Source organism: Heterocephalus glaber, unplaced genomic scaffold (assembly GCF_053883595.1).
Source record: "Heterocephalus glaber isolate CG9 unplaced genomic scaffold, H.glaber_assembly_v1.0 deba00001532, whole genome shotgun sequence".
NCBI classification, from domain to species: domain Eukaryota; kingdom Metazoa; phylum Chordata; class Mammalia; order Rodentia; family Bathyergidae; genus Heterocephalus; species Heterocephalus glaber.
The window spans coordinates 1,179,920-1,203,945 of NW_028258330.1; the positions used below are offsets into that span (position 1 = coordinate 1,179,920).

General features: G+C 47.4%; 1 protein-coding gene and 1 long non-coding RNA gene across 2 annotated transcripts in view; one reads left to right on the plus strand and one right to left on the minus strand.

Moving 5' to 3' along the window:
- LOC101723860 (cas scaffolding protein family member 4-like) overlaps nucleotides 1-24,026 on the minus strand; it is a 66,225-nt gene that overhangs the window by 10,133 nt on the left and 32,066 nt on the right. Inside the window, exon 2 of the mRNA XM_087188620.1 lies at nucleotides 354-434. Within this exon, the coding sequence (XP_087044746.1) occupies nucleotides 354-434 (81 nt within the window). The remainder of the gene's footprint in view (nucleotides 1-353; nucleotides 435-24,026) is intronic.
- On the plus strand, nucleotides 14,977-18,893 carry LOC110348350 (uncharacterized). Its single transcript, XR_015441936.1, has 3 exons — nucleotides 14,977-15,461; nucleotides 15,810-16,278; nucleotides 16,642-18,893. It is a non-coding gene; the product is annotated as an uncharacterized LOC110348350 (long non-coding RNA).

Below are 24,026 nucleotides of genomic sequence, written 5' to 3' on the forward strand. Positions count from 1 at the left end.
TTCTACTTAAATGAAGTGATATCATCAGAGGTGCCCTGGAAGGGGATATTGGGACCCCAGTCCCTTCCTCTTTCTCTCTGCAAATTGGCCACCATGAGGCGAATACCCTTGCTCCACTATGCACTCCCGCCATGATATCCTGCCCCACCACAGGCCCAAAAGGAATGGAGCAACCTACCATGGACTGAAATGTCTGAAACCATGAGCCAAATAAACTTTTCCTCCTTATAAGTTGTTTGTCTCAGGTATTTTGTCACAGCAATGAAAAGCTGACTAACATATCAAGCTGATAACATTTCCCAGTGGACATTTAGTTTTCACAACATCAAATCTTGGCACCCGCGCATACTCACACTTGCTTGTTTGGGTGGGAGCTGGAAGGCTGCCTTGTGGGGGCTGGTTGGTATATCATATAACTGGTGCTTCGCTGGCTCCTAGGGAAGGACATAAAGGAGGACAAATTAGATTCTTCCTTCCTAATGGCTACCATCACAAACTGTCTACACTCCAGTGTTTTTTCCCAAAGAAAGACACAAATCCCTGAACACTTTGGGGTTCTCAGTCAAGCTGCTGTTCCGGAGGAAGTCTCTGTACTGCACTGTGTGCATTCAACAAAGGACTTGGTGCTTTAAAGGACTCCTGCTCCAAAGGTGGGAAAAGCCATAGCGCACTAAGTGCAGTCGCCTATATTTAACTGACAGCTCATCCTAAAGGAATTAGCCTTTGGAACCAATGAAGCCAGAAGGAAAAATGACCCTGGCATCTCCTATGTCTTCCTTTTCATTTGTTTTTCTCAATAGAAATTCTCCTATGTTTATCACTCACATATTCATCCTGAAAATACTTATCAAGTGCCTACTACCCACTAAACACTGAGCCAAATGGCACTGCATGCATACAGTACTTACAGCAAGAAAAAGGCTTTGAGTGACTTTTGGACAAATATATATCATACTGAGGACCTATTAAGTGCCGGGCACTGTGCTTGTTGGGAGCCTGACTGTCACTTTCCTACAGTGTTACTTACCTTCAGTGGGTTGAAATACATACATTATAATATTATATATTATATATATATTATATTATATACATGTATATCTCACAGCAATCAGAAAACATGTATATCAGGATGTGAGAAAAAAGATCCAAGTTTCAAACCAAAGTGAGACAGCACCAAAACAGATTTGTCAAGAAAGAGAAAGGGCAGCGCATTGGAGGGGTTTCTTTGGAGAATCAGGCTCTGAGCCTCCCATGGATTCTCCTTGGCTGGGAAAGGGGATTCCCTCCCTTCAAACAAGCATGGAGGGCTCCAGAGGGATCCTTTGGTGACTCGAGTCGTGTCCACTGAGCATGGGGTCACAGCGTGGGCGCTGGCTGGAGAGGGCAAAGGTGACAGGCTGATGACCAAGCAGAGCAGTGGCCTATCCCGGGGCCGGGACCAGAGTGAGAAAAGCAAAGCCCTCGCCTAGGGCACAACATTCAGAAGGGAACAAAGGCCGCATACATCTAGGTGATATTTTCCGAAATCATAATTAATTTAAAAATGATGATGAACTAATCATCAGAATTTTCAATGAAGATGGGATGCGATGGGGCCAGGGTTAGAGCAAGGTGAGCGAGGCCATTGTGCCAGGACATCGGCCCCCGAGGCAGCTGCCGGTGCTCCCGGAGCCTCTCACAGTGAAGGGAGGACGTGTTTTCTGTGGCCCTGGCGGGGGTCACAGGGCTGAGCAAGGGCCAGCAGAATGGATGAGGGCCCCTCAGGAGGGTGCACTGGAGGTGCCCTTCCTGCCTGGAGCTAGGGAAGGAGCCAGAGGCAGAGCAGGGACACTGACCTCCAGGCGGGGCTGCAGGTGAACTGTGCTAAGCAGTGAGGCGGGGGACAGCCCTGGAGGAGTGGGAGTCGGCTGGACCCGCCACGCCACTGCCCTCCAGCGCCTGCACCTGCTCACCAGGAAGCCAGGCGAGCGGTGCCTTTCTCCCTCAAGCCCTCTCGCCGTGCCTGTGTCAGAAACGCTGCTTGGGTCTGAGACCATTCAGAGCAGGAGGTCTCCGTGCCAGGTTTCGCCAGGGAACTGCAGAGAACCCACTCCATCCTGAGCTCACACTTCGGGATCCCAGGTCGAGCAAGCAGGACTAAGCCAGGGAGGGCAGGGGCTCTGGCCTGACATGAGCTGAGAGGTGGATCTTGCCTGGGTAGGACGTTGTGTCCCCTCCAGGGAGACTAGGGAGGCTAAAGTGGCTTCTTCAGACCCCAAGTGACCAGGAAGTCACAGAGCTGCATGAGTTTTATTAACACTGCTGCTGTGGTCTCAGGCCCAGCTGCACATTAGAGTCACACGGAAGCGCTGAAGGTCCTGATGCTTGTGGCTGAGATCTGAGACCACAGGTCTTCTGGGGCAGGGCCAGGCAGCGGGCATGGGGCAGCTCCCACAGGACGCCACTTGCAATGGTGGAAGCTGAGAACCAAGGAAGGAGTGAAGAGCTGTGTGTGGTGGTGTGGCCCTGTGATCCCAGCACTCAGGAGGCTGCAGCAGGAGGAGCCAAAGTCCCAGCCTAGCCTAGGCAATTGAGCAACTTAGTGTGACCCTGTCTCAAAATAAAAAAATTAAAAGTCTTGGGGATGTAGTTCAGTGCAAAAGCCAAGGGTTCAATCTCCAGCATCATAAAAAAAAAATTAAAGATTTGTTGTTGTCGTTTTAAATTGGGACAGGGTCTCACTGTGTAGTCCAGGATGGTCTCAAACTCACAGGAATCCTCCTGCCTCAGCCTCCCGAGTAGCTGGGATTACATGCTTGCCCCACACCTGTGTATACTTTCATTTAATCCTATAAAAAGTCTATCTAGTTGTTTCTCCCATGTGTACAGAAATTCTGTTGATTTTTATTTTTAAAATTTTACATTACTTTTTATTAGTACATCCTTGCCATACATGATGATTACCTTCCTCAGGGAATTTGTGCCTGTGCATGATGTATCCTGATTCTTCTTTCCAATTCCCCTTCCCTCCCTGCAATTCTTCTTCCCCTCCTCATTTACAGAAGCTTCGTTTCCATTTCCTCCTTCCATTCTTTCTTAAAATCCCCTTTCCCTTCCTTCCCCCGCACCCGTCCCCTTCCCCTTTGAACATGTTCTTCTTGCTTCCTGATACTGTCCTTCATGATGCTCCCAACTTCTCCTTTGGGTTTCTCTGGTTTTCAGCATACTGTGCTTTCTTTGGAACTTTTTTTTTTTTTTTTTTTTGACACTGGGGATTGAACTCTGGTCCTTGCGCTTGTGCAGCAGGTGGTGAAACCACTGAGCTAAATCCCCGGCCCTCCTTTGGGTTTCTCACACCAGAGAAACAATGCAATATTTAAACCTGTGCTGCCGCAGACCGGCTGCAGTCGATGTAGGGTAGGAAGGGGAGAGGTCCTGGGCCAGCGATGAGAAAAGAACCTTCACAAGCAATGTTCAGGTTCCCTCTGACAAGTCTCAGGGTCTGATTTATTTTTATGTCTTTAAGCAATAGCTAAGAGGCATTGGGCGGAACATGTTTACATTTTAGGTTGCCTTAGCAATATCTAGTGAGGTAAAAGTTATTTCTTACTAAACAGTATATTTTTTCTAAGCTGATTCATTTCATTGAACATCATGAATACATATCTTAAAAATTACAATTGTCCCCTTATTTTCCCATACCTAAGCAGAACAAAATGTAACTTAATCAAAATCTCTATATCAGTGGGGGTACAAGCAAGATTTAATTAATTAAATGTCAAACTTGTGGTCACCAGCTAGCCCTTGAGAAACTGCACCATGGTTAATATAGTTTGCTATTAGCTCTCTACTTTTCTATACCTCTATTTATCTTACCTAAGTGTCATTCGGGTTCATAGTTCATGAGCAGGAAATATTTTCAGCACTGTGAGAAATATTGAATAACTTGCCCCCTTAATGTATTTGCCTGTCTTAACTTTCTCTCTATTTCTCATTTCCCACTATTACTTACATCTAAAGTCTATCCTTCTAATTTCTTTGTAAGACCCCTTTAGTAAAAGGAAAGTCAGCAATAAGAGAGGGAGTTAGAGTTAGTGGGAAAACAGAGGGAGTTTTAGGAGAGGTTTCTTTAGAAGTAGATGAGGTAATAGAACTAAGAGAAACTGGAATTTGGGACTTTTGAGCCAGATCAGACTTCAATACATCATTGTCAATTTGCCTCATGGAGAGTTTGTTGTTAGTCACAAACATGATGACTCCTGTGACCAGAGTAACAATTTTAAACATTATGGCAAGAAAAAAATAAAACATGAGGGTACGATGTGTTCCACCCTTCTTTTCCCCCAGCTGGAACTTTGTCAAGCAGCCTTGGAGGTCGGATGGGCTTCGCCACCGTGCACCTGATTTATTTCACTTAAAATCATGGTCTTGGGGTGCATACATTTACCTAAAAATGATCAAGTTTATCCTTCTTTATGGCAGAGTAGTACTCCACTGTATGTAAATACCATATTTTCTCTATCCATTCATCTGTTGATGGGCATATGGGCTGTTTACAAGATTTAGCTATTATAAATTGTGCAGGGCAGGGGATTTAGCTCAGTGGAACTGCACCTGCCTTGCAAGTGCAAGGACCTGAGTTTGATCCCTGGTACGAAAAAAAAATTGTGCTGCTATAAACATGAGTTTACATGTATCATATATCATTGTAGTATGATACATTTATTTTTAAATTTTAATTTAATTTTAAGACAGGGTCTTTACAGTCCAGGGTGGCCTTGAACTCACTATGTAGACCAGACTGGCCTCAAACTTTCAGCAATCCTCCTGCCTCAGCCTCCAGGGTCCTGGAATTAAACACCCAGCCAATATGGTCTTTTAATTTTTTTTTTTTTTTGATACTGGGGATTGAACTCGGATCCTTGCTCTTGCACAGCAAGCAGTGAAACCACTGAGCTAAATCCCCAGCTTGATGCTTTTAATTTTTTCAGGAAGATACCTAGAAGGGGAACAGCTGGGTCAAATGGAACCTCTAGTTTTAGTTTTTGAGGACTCTCCATACTGATTTCCGTATTAGTTGTGCCAATTTACATTCCCACCCTTCCCAGAGTGGAGAAGGGTTTCTTTTTCCCCATACCTTCCCCAGCATTTGTTATTGGTTGATTTCTTGGTCACAGCCATTCTTTCTGGAGTGAGGTGGAATCTGTGTTGTTTTAATTTGCATCTCTCGAATGACCAATGATGTTGAACATTTTTTCATGTATTTATCTGCTGTTTGTACATTTTCATTTGAGAAGTATCAATTCATTTAGACACCCATTTTTGGATTGGGTCTTTAAATTTGGTCTGATTTTTTTTTTTTTTTTTGAAGACAGGGTCTTGCTCATCGTTCAGACTGATCTTGAACTCACAGCAATTGTCCTGCCTCAGCCTCCTGAGTGCTGGGATTGCTGGCGTGTGCCACCATGCCTGGTGGGAGGCGTCCTGATTTTTTCAAATTCTTTATATATTCTAGATATTAGTCCTTTGGGAAGTAGCTGATAAAAATTTTTCCCATTCTGTGAGTTGTCTCTTCACTCTGTTGGTGGTTTCTTTTGCTATGCAAAACCTTTTAAATATGATTCTTTAATATGTTTATTCTTTGTAATATTTCCTGTGAGATCAAGATTTTGTTCATAAAGTCTTTGCCTACACATATATCTTCAAGAGTTTCACCTATTTTGTCTTCCAGCAGATTAAATGTTTCTGTCTTAATATTTAGATCTCTGATCCAGTTTGATTTTAGTTTAGGGCATGGTAAGAGATATGGGTCTAGGTTCAATCTTCACCATGTGGATAGGCAGTTTTCCCAGCATCATTTATTAAAAAGGAAATCTATTGATTTTTAATTATTAATTTTTGTTTTCAGTAAGATTCCTTATTTGTCATAATGTTTTGTTAAGCCTCTTCATTTTCCTATGTAGTCTGGGATGTTATCATTGAATAATGAAATTTTGTCTTTTGTTGTTGTTGTGTTTCCTTTGCTTTGAGACAGGGTCTGGCTATGCAATTTAGGCTGGCTCTGAACTCACTGGGTAGCCCAGGCTGGACTCAAACCTGAGGTAATCCTCCTGCCTCAGCCTCCTGGCTGAAGTTTTGTCTTTTAATCTTTAAACTATCTTGCAGTGAGGTTTGTAGTAAGGCAATTTTTGTTGGGTTTTTTTTTTATATTTATTTGCTTGTTTGGTTTGGGTTTTTAATTATGCAAATAAGACATACCACTGATATAAATCAACATGCAAGAGCACAAAACGTGGTCATGGGTCATTGACCTGGAATTTAAAGATAATGTTAAATAAAACTTAGTAATAGGAGACATTTTTGTCTTATTCTTAACTTTAGTGAAATATTTTCACCATTAAGAATAATGGTGAAGCCTGGTGTGGTGGTGCATGCCTATAATCCCAGCACTCTGGGAAGCTGAGGCAGAAGCATTTTGAGTTTGAGCCCCGCCTAGGTGACTTAGTGAGACCTGTCTCAGAATAAAAAGGGCCGAGGATGTAGCTCAGTGCAAAGGTCCCGGGTTCAATCCCCAGTACTTGCAAAAATAAAATAATGGAATTATAGGTTGGTAGTTTAACTGTTCTCATACAAGGAATTGATGATTAGTTTAACTCTGAATGCAAGGAGAATATTATCCAATGTCTTTTCTGCATCCACTGATAGAATCAAGGAGCCTACAAATACTTGTTGAAGGAATCCTGTTTTCATTTTCAAAACAACCCAAGGAATCAGGTATTGGTTTCCTCATCTGTAACGCAAGCGGCTGAAGCTAGGAGCTTTCCCAGGGGCATGTGGCCCAGCTGCCATGGAGCAGAGACGGATCTGCCAGCTCCGGGCTCCGGGCTCGGCCTAACGTGCTGTGAGCTCGGTGTCCCCTCGACGCCGGGCTGCGCCCAGGGTGTGCAGTGCGGAGCTCGGGAGGTCAGGGCCTCAGGCATGCACGGGGCTGCTCCTTAGGTCAGAATTCGGCTCAGATCTGATCTTGCTTCCTGACACAGTGGGCTCGAGCCATCAGGGGAGGGGTCTGGGCGTCACCGCTGTCGCTCAGGGGCCAAACCCAGCCTCAGAATCGGTGGCACCCCCGGGCGTGGTGGCGTGAGACTGTGATCCCAGCACTTGGGAAGCTGAGGCAGGAGGATCGCTGCAAGCTCCAGGCCAGCCTGGATTACATAGTGAGTTCAAGACCAGCCTGAACTGCATAGTGAGACCCTGTCTCACAAAAAAACCCAAAAAACAAACGAACAAAAAAACACACAAAAAAAGAAAAGAAATGGTGGCACCAACTGGCACCACCAGCCTGCTCAGGGGAGGCCCACGAAGCACACAGTGGCACCAGGATTGTGAGAGAGGGGCCAGGTGAAACACAGGGCATCTAGTTAAGTTTGAATTTCCAACAAACAACAGATAGTTTAGTAAGTTATATAAATATTACATGGAGCTCCCTTATGCGTGCATGTACACACACACACACACACACACTTTATTTATCTGAAAATCAAGTCTCGCATTTTATTTTATTTGCTGTGGCTGGTAACCCCATGTATGAAGAGAATTCCGGACAGAAATGTTTCACCTGAAAGAATTAAAAGGCTTTAAGAACACTGAGATTCCATCTTATTGGAGAAAGAATGGCTATCATTAAGAAATCAAATAAAAACAAATGCGGGCCAACCTTTGGGGGAAAAGGAGTCTTCCTGCATTGTTGGCGGGAGTGCAAACCAGTGCAATCACTGTAGAAATCAGCATGGAAATTCCTCAAATAAAGTAAAAATAGCTATTCCAGGAAACCCAGCTATTCCCCTTCTAGGTATGTTCCCGAAAGAGTTAAAACATCACGTTACAGTGATACGCGCATTCTTGTGTTTAAAGCAGTACGATTCATAAGAGCTAAATCTTGGAATCAGTCTATATGTCCATCAACAGATGGACTTTTAGTGGATTTTTAAAATGTGGTATTTATACACAATGGAGTACTGCTCTGCCATAAAGAGGGATACGCTTGAGTCGTTTTTAGCAAAATGGATCCACCTTAAGACCATAATGTTAAGGGAAATAAATCAGAGACAGAAGTTTAAATATCACGTGGTTTTTCTTATAAGAGAAACACAAAATATAAATAAATTAAAGAGCAAAATAATAAATAATAGGAAATCGAGAGATGGATCTTTTGCAAAAAGGGAAGGGACCAAGAGATGCAGGGAGGGGGAGGGAGGGGAGAAGAAGATAAGAAAGAATTGAGACCAGTGATGTACACGGACCCCCCACAGTGAATGAATAAAAAGGCTTTCAACTTGAAACCCTGGGAGGGAGCACATTACTGACTGCCTGGGGTTGACGTGAGGGATCTTGGGGTACATTCCACAGGTGTGCTGACCAGCACAGGGAGGGACAGGCCCAGATCTCAGAGGTCAGGACAGGCGAGCGGGCGAAGGCACTCACTCCTGCTAGAGTCTTCCATGGCCGCGCAGGCAGCCGGGCCCTGCCCACAGACTCAGCCGAGTCCCGGCTGCGGCTCAGAGAAGGCCGGGGATGTTTGTTCCGGTCCAATTTTCAGCGTTCTTAGCGCACGTTTCGCAGTTCGTAATGATTCCGCGCGGGTCCTTGAGCTGTCGCAGCTCCTGCCCGTGATGTCCCCTCCTGTCCCTCCCCTCTCGCCGGATCCTAGGGCAGACTAACTGCTGTTCAACCCTCGCAGCTGGACCAAACCCTCTGAAATCAGCGAGGGAGGTGAACGCCCTGGGCGGAATCATCTGCTTTGGACATTTACCTCTTCAGGTTCTTGTGTGTTGCTTGCCTTCGATTGTGAACAGTGTCTTATTTTTATAATTAAAAACCACGTGTTGCCGGGCGTGGCGCCACGTGCCTCTAATTTTAGCTACTCGGAGAGGCTGAGGCGGGAGAATCACAATTTCCAGACCAGTCTGGGCAATGTAGAGTGAACCTGTCCCAAAAGAAAATCAAAAGGGCCGGGGTGGAATATACCTCAGCACTCCCTGGGTTCAATCTCCATTACCACAAAAATACAAATATAAACAAACAGACAAATAAATAAATCCAATTATTTCCTTAAAAGTAAGACCAAACACATCAGGAAAGACTATGTCCAGCTTGTTCCCCATTCAAATCTCAAAACAATAGGAAAGAGGAACCCAAACAGAAGGTAGAGCAGGGCTTTTAAAATGGTATTTTCAGTTCTGCCACCTGCCTTGCAAGCGCAAGAACCGGAGTTCAATCCCCAGTACCAAAAAAAAAAAGGTATTTTCAGGAAAAGGAAGATGTTAGTGAGGGCACCTCTTACTACACATCTGTCAAATGGGGACCCCGAGGCACCCAGGGTCATCGGGTGGTGTCACAGTGAGTGACAGGGCACACACAGAAGTCCAGCACAGGGCTGGGTGCTGAGTGCCAGATCATCACTGGCAGCTGGTGAGGCCTTTGGTCAAAGCAATGGGCACAAGGGAGAAACACTGCTGAGAAAAAATCAGAAAAGGAGAGAAAGGTTCAGAATGGCATATCACATATCTGTTAGGATGGATGTGATCAAAGAAAGAAAGGAAGAAAAATAAGTGTTGGGATGTGGAGAATTAGAACCCTTGTAGCATAGGGCTGGCAGGAATGTAAAAACCATACTCCTGCTATAGAAACAGTTTGGTGGTGCCCGAAAGAGATAAACATAAAGTTTCTGTAGAGTCCAGCAATTATTTTCCTAGGTGCACACTGAAAACAGAAGAGAGATGTTCCAACAAAAACTTGAGCTGGGCGTGGTGGTGCATGCCTGTAATCCCAGCACTCAGGAGGCTGAAGCAGGAGGATCATCGTGAGTTCAAGACCAGCCTATGCTACATAGTGAGTTCAAGGCCAGCTTGAAGTGCATAGGGAAAACCTGTCTGAAAGAAAAAAGAAAAAACAAACAACCCCCCACCCCCCAAGAAAACGAACACAAATATTCACAGCAGCACTATTGACAATATCCAAAAAGATGAAAACAGCCAAATATCAATCAACAAATGGGTAAAGAAAATGCAGTGTTGCCAGGTGTGGTGCATGGCTGTAGTCCCAGCATTCAGGAGGCAGAGGCAGGATGATTATGGAGACTTCAAGGCTAGCCTGGGCTACATAGTTGAGTTTAGGGCCAGCCTGAACTACAAAGCAAGACCCTGTCTCAAATTAAAAAAGAAAAAAAAAAGAAAAAAGAAGTGTACACATGCAATGGAATAATATTTAACCATGGAAAGAAACATAGTATACCCAGGCATAATGTCGAAGATCTGTAATCCTAGCTATTCTGGAGGCTGAGATGGGATCATTGCAGGTTCAAGGCCAGTCTGAGAAACTTGGAGAGACCCTGTCTTTAAAAAACATTTTTTTAAGGGCTGAGGACGAAGCTCAGTAGCAGAGCAGAGTTCACCTGGGTTCAATTGTCAGTACTGAAAAAAGAAAAGAAATGGAGTGTGGAAGCGTTGCAATAATATGGGCAGATTGCTCAAATACTGTGCTCATCAAAGAAGCCAGGGGCAAAGAAGCTCATAGGAACAAGAAGGCTCCGTCAGCTGAGCTCCCCAGAATGGCCATGTTCTCAATGGCTCCGTAATGGAAACCAAGTTTCCTTCAGGTGTGGTGCCATGTTTTGGAACTAGGTAGAGTGATGTTATTTCACATTGGTTTTGGTTTGTTTGTAGTCAGCCCAGGGCCCTTGCACTGAACTACACCTCCAACCATTTTTTTTTTTTTTTAATTTTAAGACAGGTTCTCACTAAGTCACCCAAACTGGGCTCAAATTTTGCATCCTCCTGCCCCTGCCTCCTAACATGCTGGGATTGCAGATGTGCACTACTGTGCCCAGCTGGACCCGCTGCATCTGTCACATTGTTAGGGTACCGAATGCTCCTGCAATCTGCACTTTCAATGCCTAAAATAGTAAATCTTATGATATGTGAGTTATAGTTTAATTCTTTTTTTTTTCCCGTATTGGGGATCAAACTCAGGTCCTTGAGCTTGCAAGTAATTCTTAAAGTATAATCAGTGTGATAGCACTTAAGCCAAATTAAAAACCTGCAAAAGAATATCAGTACCTCCATAGGAAATAAAGAATAAAAACATAAAAGGGAAGGGAAAACTCCAATTCAGAGCAGTCTCCTCATGGGAGGCAAGAGCAGCAGTCAGCAAAACGACAGCTCCTTTTCAAGTTTTGTTTGCATGTCTGTCAGCAAATGCGTCAGGCTCCTCTTTCCCGGCCCCAGCCTTTGGTTCTCCTCTGTCTCCTCTTTGTCTACCATGGGCTCATGGTTTATGTTTACTTCTTTGCCCTGTCTTCGGGACCAAAGAAGAGGTGTCACTTTTTAAAAAATGTTCAATTCAGGTCATTTTTTCTTTTTTCTTTTTTTTTTTTTGGTACTGGGGATCGAACTCGGGACCTTGCACTTGCGAGGCAGGCGCCGGAACCACTGAGCTAAATCCCGGGCCCTCAGATCATTTTTTCCTTCTATCTGTAGGTAGTTTGTGGGGTGCTGGGGATGGAATCATGGGCCTAGACCTCTAACTGAGCAACACCCCCACTCCAAAGGTCATGCTGTGAGTCGTCAATTCGGTCTCCACTAACGCGAACAGACACCTCATGCCATTTATCAACCTGCCATGGAGTTGCCTGCATTTCCTTTCCCCAGTCTGATTGCTTGACTTGTTGGCCAAAAATTGGGATAACCACTACTGATACACAGAGGATGTACAATTGAGGCAAAGTTGAGATAACAGGTAAAGTGTGTGCATTCACACTCACCGTGTAATCGCACAAAGCAGAGGTCAGTGCAGGAGCCCGGCAGGGACTCTGGTATCAAAGGCAGTGGTGCCAGCCTGGGGGCCAGCAGCTGCCTGGAGCTCCCAAGTGGTCCCAGCCTTTGCTGAGACGAGGACCTCAGGAGAGCAGCCCATGTGGCACCCCCTGCCTTCCCTCCATCCACACCACCCCTGAGATCTCCGGGTGCCAGGCCAACAAGAGTCCACCTTGACCGAGGCAGTCAGCTGCACCCCACCTGCCTCACTGGGGAGCCAGTCCAGAGCACCGGCCCAGGGTTCAGTCCGTCTTCATCATGAGTAGTTTCCTAACGGCTGTGTGTCTCAGTTTCCACACACCTAAGATGGAAATGGCATTCTCAGCGGACCTCTTGGGACCTGGTGGAGGGTGCCTGAGGAGCCAGGAGGACCCCCTACACTCTGTCCAAGGGCTGTGTGCTTCTGATGGCCGGGCCCTGGAGGGGCTTGGTCAACAGGGCCCCTGGGAGCAGGTGTGGGGTCCACGCAAGGTGTGGCCACCAGATCCACCAAGGCCCAGGGAGGCCTTGACCCCTTAGTCTTTGCCCAGTTATCCTTTTGCATTCGAAAATTGGATTGAGCGTGAACAAAACTGACAATAGCCCAGCATCCCTGAGCATCCACCGCCCTGAAAGCACCCAAGAAATCAAGGGGTCCAACACAGAGCATGGGAGGATGATGGGACCAAGGCAAAGGGGCCAGTCAGGGCATGAGTGTGGGACCCAGAGCACTGTTACAAGGAACGGGAGCCACCACGACCTGGAGGGTTTTGTTTGTCGTCTGTGGACACTGCTGTCCTCCACCACAGGGTAAGGGCCGCTGAAGGGCCAGGACTTGTTCCACAGGTATGCTGCTGACTGCCTCAGTTTACCTCCATCTCCGAACTCCATAGACCTGAGGGGCAACCTCCCCTCCAATTGTGTGCTCAAATGGAACATTCCAGAAATAGCCAGTTATCTTTCAGAACTTCTTTCAAATGCCTTACAATGCTTTGTTCATTTCTGGAAGCTTCCCAATTTACTTCAGCCTCGAAGAGAAGTTGAAAAGCACAAATGGACCATAGAAATAAGAACAGTGGGGCCCAGATCTCCGGAAGTGGCAGTTTAGGGTCAGCTACATCTGCTGAAGTCTCCAGGAAGAGTTTGGTGTTGAGGTCCTGTCTCAGGCCTGGTGCTGAGCAGAGCATAAGTAGATTTTTCTAGGGAAAAGGGGCACAGCCAGGGTGACCCTATGGTCTACCTGAGAACGAAAGAGGTTAGCAACTTCCGCTGCTCAAGGAATGCCCACCGGGAAGACCCCAAGGAAACCCAGTATGGGTCCCTCTGGTCCAGTGGTCTAGAGAACAATTTGTCCTCCAGGGGACATTTGGGGCTCGGGACTGGAGTGTGTGTGTGTGTGTGTGAGAGAGAGAGAGAGAGAGAGAGAGAGAGAGAGACTGGGAGTGCTAGGCGAGTGCTCTGCCACTGAGCTGCTCTCAGCCCTGGGGAGACTTTGGCGGGATCTCAGGGTCTCAGGGGTAGAGGCCTGGATGCACAGTGGCAGGAGGAGCCCAGGCCCCAGGATGAGCCACCTTGAAACTCCGCAGGCCCAGGCTGAGAGCATTTGATCAGTTTCCCCTTTGGCCTCATTGGGAAGGGTGTGGAGGTTGAGTTTTCCGGGCTTTAGGGAGGAGAGGTGTTAAGGTGAAATTTGAAAGGATTTCGCCGCTGCCTATTTCAGACAAACAATGGAACTGAAGGCCAAAATATTACCACCACCATTTACTTACAATGGAATTGTATGCGCCTGAAAAGCTACACTCAAAGCTGTTACCTTTTGGTCCTACTTTGGTTTGTTTTAATGCCCTACGTGGGTGTTTCCTGAAAAGACCTGAGCAATTTGGAACTATCCTGTTTGCTGTAGCGAGGAGGTGACAGGTTGAAGTCCTTGGCATTTCTCTGCCTTGGTCAGGCCCAGCCATTCTGGGTCCAGGAGCAGCTTCCTAATGAGAATATTCGCCCTGTTCTCTGGGATCTGGTCCAGCCCCCTACGGGAGAGGCAGCAACCTGAAGTTTGTCCAGTTTTTCCTGCTTCTACACCTAGATAAAGAGCATCCTGTGACTGCGGACACCTGTCGTGTCCGCCTGTGCAGCTCGTGTTTGCCAAGATGAGGTTCCAGGAACTGTCACTGCTGAGTCATGGGGTCCACGCAGATTTCAAATCTTTTGCTTCTGCTGGAGGAGGGGTACTGGGAACTGAACTCGGGCCTTTGCAGCGAGCTACATCTCCAGCCCTTTTGGAAGTTTTTTATGTTGAATCAGGGTCTCACCACGTTGCTAAATTCCCCAGGCTGGGCTCCCATTTACAGTTCTGCTTCAACCTCCCAGAGTGCTGGGATCACGGACATGTGCTACCATGCTTGGCTAGATTTCAAATCTTGTTAAAAACTCTCTTACTCACTTGGGAAGCTGAGGCAGGAGCATCACCAAGAGTTTAAGGCCAGCCTGGTTGCGCAGAAAGGCTCTGTCTCTAAGACAAAACCATCCCATAGAGATTGAAGCTTTAATACCAGGACAGTAGGTCACTTTTTTCTAAACATGTAAATATATTCAGGGTAGCGATATTTAATCCCATCTGATCGGTAATTACAGGGGGGATTCCTGCTTGCCCCTGTGGCCAGGCTGCAGCCCCTCTATGTCACCCTCAGGGGCTTGGAGGGAGAGTACGGCTTCCCCTGATTCCTGGCTCTGCCCAACTGTGGAAGGCAAATGGTCACTGAGCCAGGTGACAGTGCACAGGCCCTGCTCCTCTGCCCTCCAGGGTTTGCAGTCTGAGTCCTTCGCAATGGTGGCGATGAGGATGTGGGCCCTGCAGGAGCAGGTTCTCTGATGCTGAGTGAAAGGCTGGCGGCAGTGGTGGAGCCTCAGAGAAGCATAGTGGCTAAGGCCCGTGGTCCCAGCACACTGGGAGGCTGAGGCAGGAGGATCCCAAGTTTGAGCCCAGTCTGGGCAACTTAGCAAGTGAGACCCTGTCTAAATAAACAAATAATAAATACAGAAATGGCTGGGGATGTAGCTCAGAAGGCACTGGGTTCAATCCCCAGCAACACACACACACACACACACACACACACACACACACAGAGCCTGTGCTGGGGTGGGGAAACTACTCCAGGCAGAAGAAATAATGCATTGCCTCATATGTAGCTTTATTTAAAAAGCAACATGGATGCACAATAATTGTTCATATTTCTATTTGTGGGGTGCAGTGTGAGTGTGTGTGTGTGCCTGTGTGGCGCTGGGGTTTCCCCAGAGTGTGCTATTTCACTCCGGTAACAGTGTGTGGTCATGAGATCGGGATAACTGGCATATCCATCATTTCAAATATTTATCTTTTTTTTTTATTGGGAACATTCAAAACCCTCTTACCAGCTATTTCGAAATATGTAATTAATTGTCATCAACCATAGTTACCCTTCTGTGCTACAAAACATTAGAAGTTATTTCTGCTTTTAAAAAAGGAAGTCATTCCTCCAATCCACTCTACCTCTGGACCTGGAAACCACCTTCTCTCGTTCCCCACCTTCCTTCTCAGCCTCTGGTAACCACTGTTCAACTCTTTTTTTAATGAGATCAACTTTTCAACTACTACATGTAAGTGAGAACATGGTTTTTGTCTTTCTGTGCCTGATTTATTTCATTTATCACAATTTCCTCCCAGCTCATGCATATTGCCACAAATGACAGGATTTCATTCCTTTTTCTGGCTGAATAATATTCCACAACCTATACATACCCATTTTGTTTGTCCATACATACACTGCTGGGCACTTAGGTGAATTCCTTATCTTGGTGTTTTGAATACTGCTGCAGTAAACACTCATGAGGGGCGGGGAGGGGGGTCCTCTTGACACACTGATTTCCCTTCCTTTGGCTTTATAGCCAGCAAGAGGATTGCAGGATCATATGGCAATTCTGTTTCTGTTTTTGTTTTTGAGACAGGATCTCACTGTGTACCCCAGGCTGGTCTGGCACCCACAGTCCTCCTGCCTCAGCCTGCAGAGTGCTGGTAGTAGAGTTGGAGGCCACCATTCCTGGCTCTTTCTACCTTTGTTAGGTATCTCCATACTGTTTTACATCATCGCTGACCTGGTTTACACCCTACCAACAGTGCATGCGAGGTCCCCTTTCTCTGCTATGCAACTTTAACTTAGAGAATTGTGCTCGCTGAGCAGTGAATCCTGGAGAAAGACAGCTACCTCTCGTGAACACTGAGTGACAACAGCCACAGCCTTGCAGTCAGAACCGGGCTGAGTGTGGCTCAGAGGCACAGATATCAGACCACCTGATAAAGACGAAGACGTGGAGCCTGCCCCGAGTGCACACAGCCACACCGGAGAGGAGGCGGGACATTCGCCCAGGACTTTCTGACTTCAAAATCCAAGAGAAGAGTAATTATGCCGTGGGGAGGGTAAGTGGAAACATCTACCCTTCGTGGCCATCTAATTGCCCAACTGTATTCAAGTTGCCTGGCTTGTAGGATCGACCGGGGGGTGGGGGGGGGAGAATTATTATCGTAATTAGCGAGGAATAGACTCAGCACAATGCCTGTGTGAAGCAACTGTGACCAGGTAAAAGTTACTTGGCTGCCTGCTCCAAGAAATCCCGGCCCCATTAGATAATCTTCCTTTCTCCCCAGTCTGCCTCGGTGGTCCAATCCCACCCAGTTTCCTACCGTAAAGACCCGCTGTCATAGCTCACCCAGGCCTGTAAATACCATTCCCGATTCCTCCAATGCGAATCTCTGTTGACAAGATGCTCTCCTTTGCTGCAGGAGGTGTAATAAACCCAGTTTTGCCTGATAAATGGGTTTTGCTTTGGAATGAAGCCAATGGAATTAAGGCCTATGAAGGCATTAAAACTGCTTTCGGTTATTATTCTGCAAGATGGAATTCTGCAGTTGTCCTGCAAGTGTGCTTGGCACAGTGATTGTCACCAAGAGATGTCCACGGCCAAACCCCTGCAACCCATGGTTACATCTGCCCCACACGGGAAGGGACCCGGCAGAGGCGACTGAGGATTTGAGGTGGGGAGATGACTGTGGGCTATCCCGAGGGCCCAGGGTCATCACAGGGTCCTTACAGGATCAAGGCAGGAGGCCAGAGTCAGGAAGAGATGCGGCAGTGGGAGCAGAGATTGCTGATGGCTTTGAAGACTGAAAAGCACAAGCTAAGGAGCGCACTAGACTAGGAGTCAGAAAAGGCAAAATGCTGCATTCTTCCCTAAAGCCTCCTAAGGAGTGTAGGTCTCTTTTCTTTCTCTTTTTGCTGGGTGGAGGGAGCCCAGGGCCTCCAAATGCCAAGCACATGCTCTACCATGGAGCCGTGGAGCCCGGTGCACATTTGAGACTCACGCTCTGCAGACCCATCAGAGTATAAGTCTGTGTCGTCTTATGTTGCGGTGTCTGCACGGTCTGTTAAGGAGAGAGAGGAGACGGAGGCACCAAACACTGAAGCAACTGTCTGTGTGGCTGCAGCCGACAGGACCATGAGGCCCCGCTCTGCATCCCTCCCCTGCTACTCCCAGGCTGGCTGGGGTCAGAGCGCGTTAATGAAATGACTCTGTGCTTCGTCTTTCAATTACATGGTGAGGCTGAGGGGAAGTGACACAGAAAGGGCCCGGGTCAGAAGCGGAGGGGCCTGGAAGCTCCCTGCTCCCCGCTCATCCTGTTAGAATCCAAGACACAGGCACTGGGCTGACGAGATCGACCTCAGCCAGAGCAGCAGTGTGTCACTGGGCATATAACTCACCTGGTGTGCACACGCAGGTGTGCGAGCGTGTGTTTGTGTGTGCATGTTTAAAGCTGGGGAATGAAACAAGGCCTCACACAACTACCAACCAACACTTCGTTTCTCAACTCACACAGCCCATCATGTGTCCTACAGACATTGAAAGATGTGTTGCAGCTGCAGTTAGGGGCCGGGGACGCATGCTCTGCGTGAGCGCAAAGTGAGGTACAGAAGGCCAGGCCGCAGCAGAAAAGACCTGGAGACAGGTTGCTTCCCTGCCCCCGCCCCTGTCTGCCCCTCCCCTCCGCTCCCCTCCCACTCCCCCTGCTTCCTCTTCTACTTTGCTCCAGATTGCATAAAACACTTGGGAGCCGGAGAAGGGCAGGAGCGATGTTCCAGATAGCAACAAGAGCAGACAGAAAGTTCATGGGGGTTGGAGAGAGGGGAGAGAGCCACGCAGGGAGTTCGAAACCAGGACTCCAGAGACCTCCCAGAAGAAGGAGACTGTGAAAAAAAAAAAGTCCTCAGGACAAGAAAATTCTCTCACAAGACAGACTCCCCCAGTCCCCAGCACACACATGGGGAGCCCAAGGCACTGGGACAGGCACTAAGGAGGCCGGATGCCAGGGGAGCCCTGCCTACCTGGTCCCTCTCTCCTGAGAAGAGGCCACAGGTGCCCCCCCCCACATGCCTCGGGGTGTGCACCCCAGGAGTCTGGGAGATCCCAGAGGCCAAGGCTGTGGGTCAGACCCTGCCCTCCCTCGGGTCCCCTCTGAGGCCTTGGGGCACCCCAAGTGTGCCTGCTGAGTGGGTGCAGTGGCTGGGACGGATGCATCACCCAGAGGGCTCCCCGGAGGCCGGCCGCACCCCCTCTTATGGGGCAGGGCCCCTCTGGAGCTGGGGACAACATGCCCTGTCCATGAAGCCAGTCCCAGGCTGGGCATTCGCACCCCAAATGGCTCTTGCTCCCTTTTGGAGCTCTGAACCCTCGTTTGGGCCTGGGCCTGCGTGGGCCTGGGGGAGAGGCTGTGCATTGTCTCGGGCATGGCTAACCCTGGAAAACTCACGATACTATTTTGAGCCTTCTGAAAGCGAGATCTTTCTGAAGACAGCTACATAATATGATCCTAATGCAAAAGCACAACAAAATATTCCACCGGCAGAGGAATGACCACCTAAATAGATAGGTGGGTTGGATAAATGATAAAAGCTGCCATTTCCCTATCAGTGAAAGAAGTGGTTATGCAATAAATCACATGGAATCCCTTTTGGAAAAATAAAACCTACCTACAACTGACCTTTGAAACTGTTAGAATGAAAACACACTTGAGCCTTAAGTCCACCCCGGCCTGGCCGCGTGGCCCAGGGCTCAGCCCCTGTAGGAATGACAGAGGCAAGGGGCCCACACTGTGCTGCCCCCCGACAGGATCCTTTCTTCTTCCTGTGCAGAATGAGCCCATTTGCCCCAGCTGGCTGTCTTTCAAAATTGGAGAATCACAATTTCCAAGTGATGCACATCAGAACCCTCGGGGAGATTGCCACACGAGGCTCCGTAGGATCCACCCACCGCGGATTTGGGATTCGGTCTTGGGTGGGGCTGGGGAATGTGGTGGAAGCGATGCTGTGAGGCCTTTGGGAACTGGGTTTTGTAGGATTCAGGGTCTTCAGAACTAGGCACAGTGCTTGGCATAGGCGTCATCAGTGGAACCAAAGGCAAGGGTGGGGGAGCACACCTGTAATCCCTGTGCTCTGGGAGGCTGAGGCAGGAGGATTGCAAGTTTGAGTTTCTCATGGGCAATTTAGTGACTTAATGAGACCTTGCCTAAAAAAAGAAAGAAAAAAGAAAAGCCTGGAAATGTAGCTCAGAGCAAATACCTTGACTTCAGTCTCAAGTACCGTTAAACAAATACACAAAATGGGGCCCGCCTCTGTCTGTGACCCTCTGATGCCAGTTCCGGCCCCTGCCGTGAACTCGGGTGGGCCCTGCGCCGATACCCGGGAGGGGACCCTGGATGGGGCCCTGGAGTCCCGGAGCCTGGCTCAGTGGGAAGGTGGCGGAGTGTCTGGAAGGTGTGTGGGGAGACTGGAACCCTTTCCTGCCGGGGCTCGTACCCCTGTGTATTTCCTGCCACCAAACACAGCGGGTCGCAGACGTCTGGACCCTTTCACATCGCAAACCCAGGAGCCCCCGGGCTGGCAGGCGGTGCAGGTGCAGGGCTTCTCAGGAGGTCCGGGTCACCATGAGGGCCGGAGGGTGAGGATGGGGTGCCACAGTCACCCCGGCCCCTCCCTCCCTCCCTCACAGGCCCCTGTGGCCCTCCCGCGCCGGCTGCTGGCAGGAGGCCACTGTCTCTCTCCGCCTGGCTTCTCCAGGGCGCTGCGGAGGGGCTTCCAGACTGGCAGCTGGCTTCTCCCGGATGACCCGAGAGGGAGCCAGCAGCAGCCACCATGTCAGCATGTCCGCAGCCTGCACCTGGCCTCCAGTCATTTCGCCCATATCCTGCTGGGTATGCGGGCCAGCGACATCGCTGTGGCAGAGCCTCACGCAAGCAGGGACTAGGGAGAGACAGTCAAGGGCCCTTCTTGAGCCCCCTGCTCTGTCATGGCCCCCAGCTCCCCCATGAGCTCACCCCCGTGTGGCCACCACACCTGGCTGTTGATGTTTGTTGTCTGAACGATGAACACGATGGTGACCAATGGCAACAGTGTAACAACAGCTTCTCCCTATCTATTAGCGTGCGGTATAGAAGAACCCTCTCTTCCTCCTCTATTTATTTGTTCTTTAATTGATATGCTATGAATGACAGCTTTCCACTCATTTTCCCAGTCCTGGGGATTGAGCCCAGGGGCTCTTAACACTGAGCCGAGGCCGGCCCTATCTAGTTGTTTATTTACTTTTACAGTCCTGGGGGTTGAACTCAGGGCTTTTGCGCTGAGCTATGCCCCTAGCCCTTATTTTCTTTCTAAAATTTTGAGACACAGTCTTGTTAAATTGTTAAGTCGTCCAGCCTACTGGGTGGGCCTTGAACTGTGATTCTCCTGCCTCAGTCTTCCAGAGGGCTGGGATGACAGGTGTGCACCACCATGACCCGCTTGCATCCAGTCGTTCTTCTATGTATTGATTTTCTCAGTCCCCCTGTGTACAGTGAACCACCAGCCACCTGCTGCCTCGGTCACCTTAGAGACACCAGCCCCTGCCGGGCCGTGGCCCACTCTGTGCCCCTGACCCCCACACGGGGCTGGGACCTCCACTGTCCACACTGAGCTGTGGGACCCATGTTACTTAGGAAGTGGCAGCTGTGTCCACAGCGGTGCTGATCGCAGGGCCCTCTCCGGAATGGGAGCTAGGATCCATCTGGCTCTAGTGTCTCCTGGGTTGGGGAGTTTTCCCTTGTTTTTTACCTTTGCATTTGGGGAGAAAATTCCTGAGGTCTCTGGGGCCCGGGGAGTCTACTGGGCGGGTCCAGGGTGAGGGTGTGCGTGCCCTGAGCCCCGAGTGACTTCCGTAGGCTGTGCTTTCCCAGAAAACTGTAGATTTCTCCTCAGGTTTCACATTTATTGGTATAAAATGGTTTCAAAGTGTTTTTATTGTTTTAGCCTCTATCATATCTGCAGTGCATCTCTTTTGATTCCAAAAATTTATATGCTTTCCCCCACCATAAGTAACAGCATCAGAATTTTATGTTTGTCTTTACTTATTTATTTATTTGGTACTGGGGATTGAACTTGGGTCCTTGCACTGTGAGGCAGGCGGAGGAACCACTGAGCTAAACCCCCCACCCAGTTTGTCTTTATTTTTGAAGAGATAATTGGTTCTGTTGATTCTCTGGGTTGGTGCTAATGAAATCCTGCTGTTATTTTTGTCATTGTCTTCCATTTTCTCTGGGTTTATTCTGATGCTCTTTTTCTAGTTTTTTGGGTTAGGCATGAGGCACTTTCTTTCTAACGCACACACACACACACACACACACACAGACAGACATGGTTACATACTTCTCTGCAGATAGTGTTTCAGTGTCTTCAGTGTCTCCCATAAGTTTAACAAGGTGGGGGTTCATCACTGTTAGGTTCTAAATATTTTTACATTTCCATTATAATTTCTTCTTAATTTTTTTTTTTTTTGGTACCGGGGATCAAACTCGGGTCCTTGTGCTTGCAAGGCAGTGGGCAGCACCACTGAGCTAAATCCTCGGTCCCTTTTTCATCTCTTTTGCCTCTCTCCCTCCTCCCTCCCCCCTTGATCCCTTTTCCGTTTAAGAAAGCATTATCTCCCTACTTCCTATTGTCTATCTTTATTTAGCTCTGTATTTATACTTTGAATTAATACCATATGGTATTAAGCTTGTGTGTCTTATTTAGTTCACTTAACATCATGGCCTCCAGGTGCATCCATTTCCTACGAATGACTCATTTATCTTTATGGCAGTGCAATCTCCATTGTGTGTTATTCCCATATTTTCTTTATCCATTCATCTATTGATGAATGATTTTTTTTTTTGGTGTGGTCTCCAAACCATTTATTTGTCTTGATGAGGAGGGTGGGTTCCTTGGGGGAGGATGGGTACAAAATACTGGGCGACTTTTCTTGGGGGAGGTTGCGCTGTATTTATTCAGCTTTGGCCTCCCGCCACTGTTTGATGAAGTTGATCAACCCATTGGTGGAAGAGTCATGAGCGGTCCCTGCATCACTGCCAAAGCTGTTGATGTCCCAGATGACGCCCTGGACAAAGATCTTGTGCTCGTACAGAGCAGTCAAGGCTCCAAGGATAAATGGTGTTAACTTGGTGAACACAATAGAATTGGTTGGGCAATTTCCTTCAAAGACCTTGTGTGGCAACAGCTTCTTGAGAAGCTGTAATATGATCACTGCCATGTGATGTCTAGCTCTTTTGGCCAGATACCTAGAAGGGGAATGGTTGGGTCAAAGGGAATTTCTGGCTTTAGTTTTGTTTTTTTTTTTTGGTACCAGGGATCGAACTTGGGTCCTTGCACTTGGCTTTAGTTTTTCGAGGAATCTCCATGCTGATATCCACAGTTGTACCAGTTTACATTCCCACCAACAGTGTAGAAGGTTCCCTTTCTCCTGCAGCCTTGCCAGAGTTTGCTATTATTTAACTCATGAACGATTTAAATTTAAGTTTCCAAACACATAGAATGTTTTTGCTTTCTTTATATACATAAAGGATAAAGTTTGATTCACAAGGAAAAAGTGAACCATATCCCTTTCTGACAAAACTCAGTGATAAAATTTTTTTTTAATTTACCAGAAGCACTGAATCCGCTGGAAGATAAAATAGGTAAAACTCTTTTGTTTTCATTTCTTTTTTTAAATAGGTAAAATTCTTGAAGGCATAGGCAAGAACTTTCTGAACAGAACCCCAGTTGAATAAGAAATAACATCAAGAATCAACAAGTAGTAGTATAAAATTTAAAAGCTCCTACACACCAAAGGAAACAATCAACAGAGTGAAGAGACAATCTACAGAATGGGGGAAAAATTGCTAGCTATTCCTTGGACAGAGGACTCATATCTAGACTATATAAAGAATTCAAAAAAACCAAAACCCCCTCAAATAAAGGATTCAATCAAAAAATGGGTAACTGAAATGAAGAGACACTTCTCAGGAGAAGTACGAATGGTTAAGAAACACATGGAAACATGTTCAACATCGCTGGCCATTAGAGAAATGCAAATTAAAATAACACTGAGATTCCATTTCATTCCAGAAAGAATGGCCATCACCAGTAAAAACAAACCATGGTGAGGCTTCAGGGGAAAAGGAACCTTCTACACTGTTGGAGGGAATGTAAACTGGTACAACTATGGATACCAGTATGGAGCTTCCTCAAAAAACTAAAGCTAGAAATCCCCTCTGATCCAGCTGTTCCCCTTCTACATATCTACCCAAAAGAGTTAAAGACATCATATCACAGTGACCCATGCACACCTACGTTTATAGCAGCACAATTTATCATAGCTAAATCTTGGAAGCAGTCTATATGTCCATCAACAGATGAATGGATAAAGACGTTGTAGTAGTTATACATGATGGAGTATTACTCTGCCATAAAGAAAGACAAACTTGAATTATTTGTAGGAAAATGGATGGACCTTGAGGCCATAATGTTAAGTGAAATAAATCAGAGACAAGCTTAAATATTGCATGGTTTCCTTTAGCATGTGAGAAAACCAAAGTATAAATAGCAAAATAAAAGACAAATAATAGGCCAGGTGTGGTGTCACAGGCCTATGATCCCAGTACTTGGGAGGCTGAAGCAGGAGGATCACTGTGAGTTCAAAGGCAGCCTGGGCTAAATAGTGAGTTCAAGTCCAGCCTGAACTATACAGTGAGACCCTGTCTTTTTAAAAGACATAAATAGGGGCCGGGGATTTAGCTCAATGGTTCCACCGCCTGCCTGCCTCGCAAGC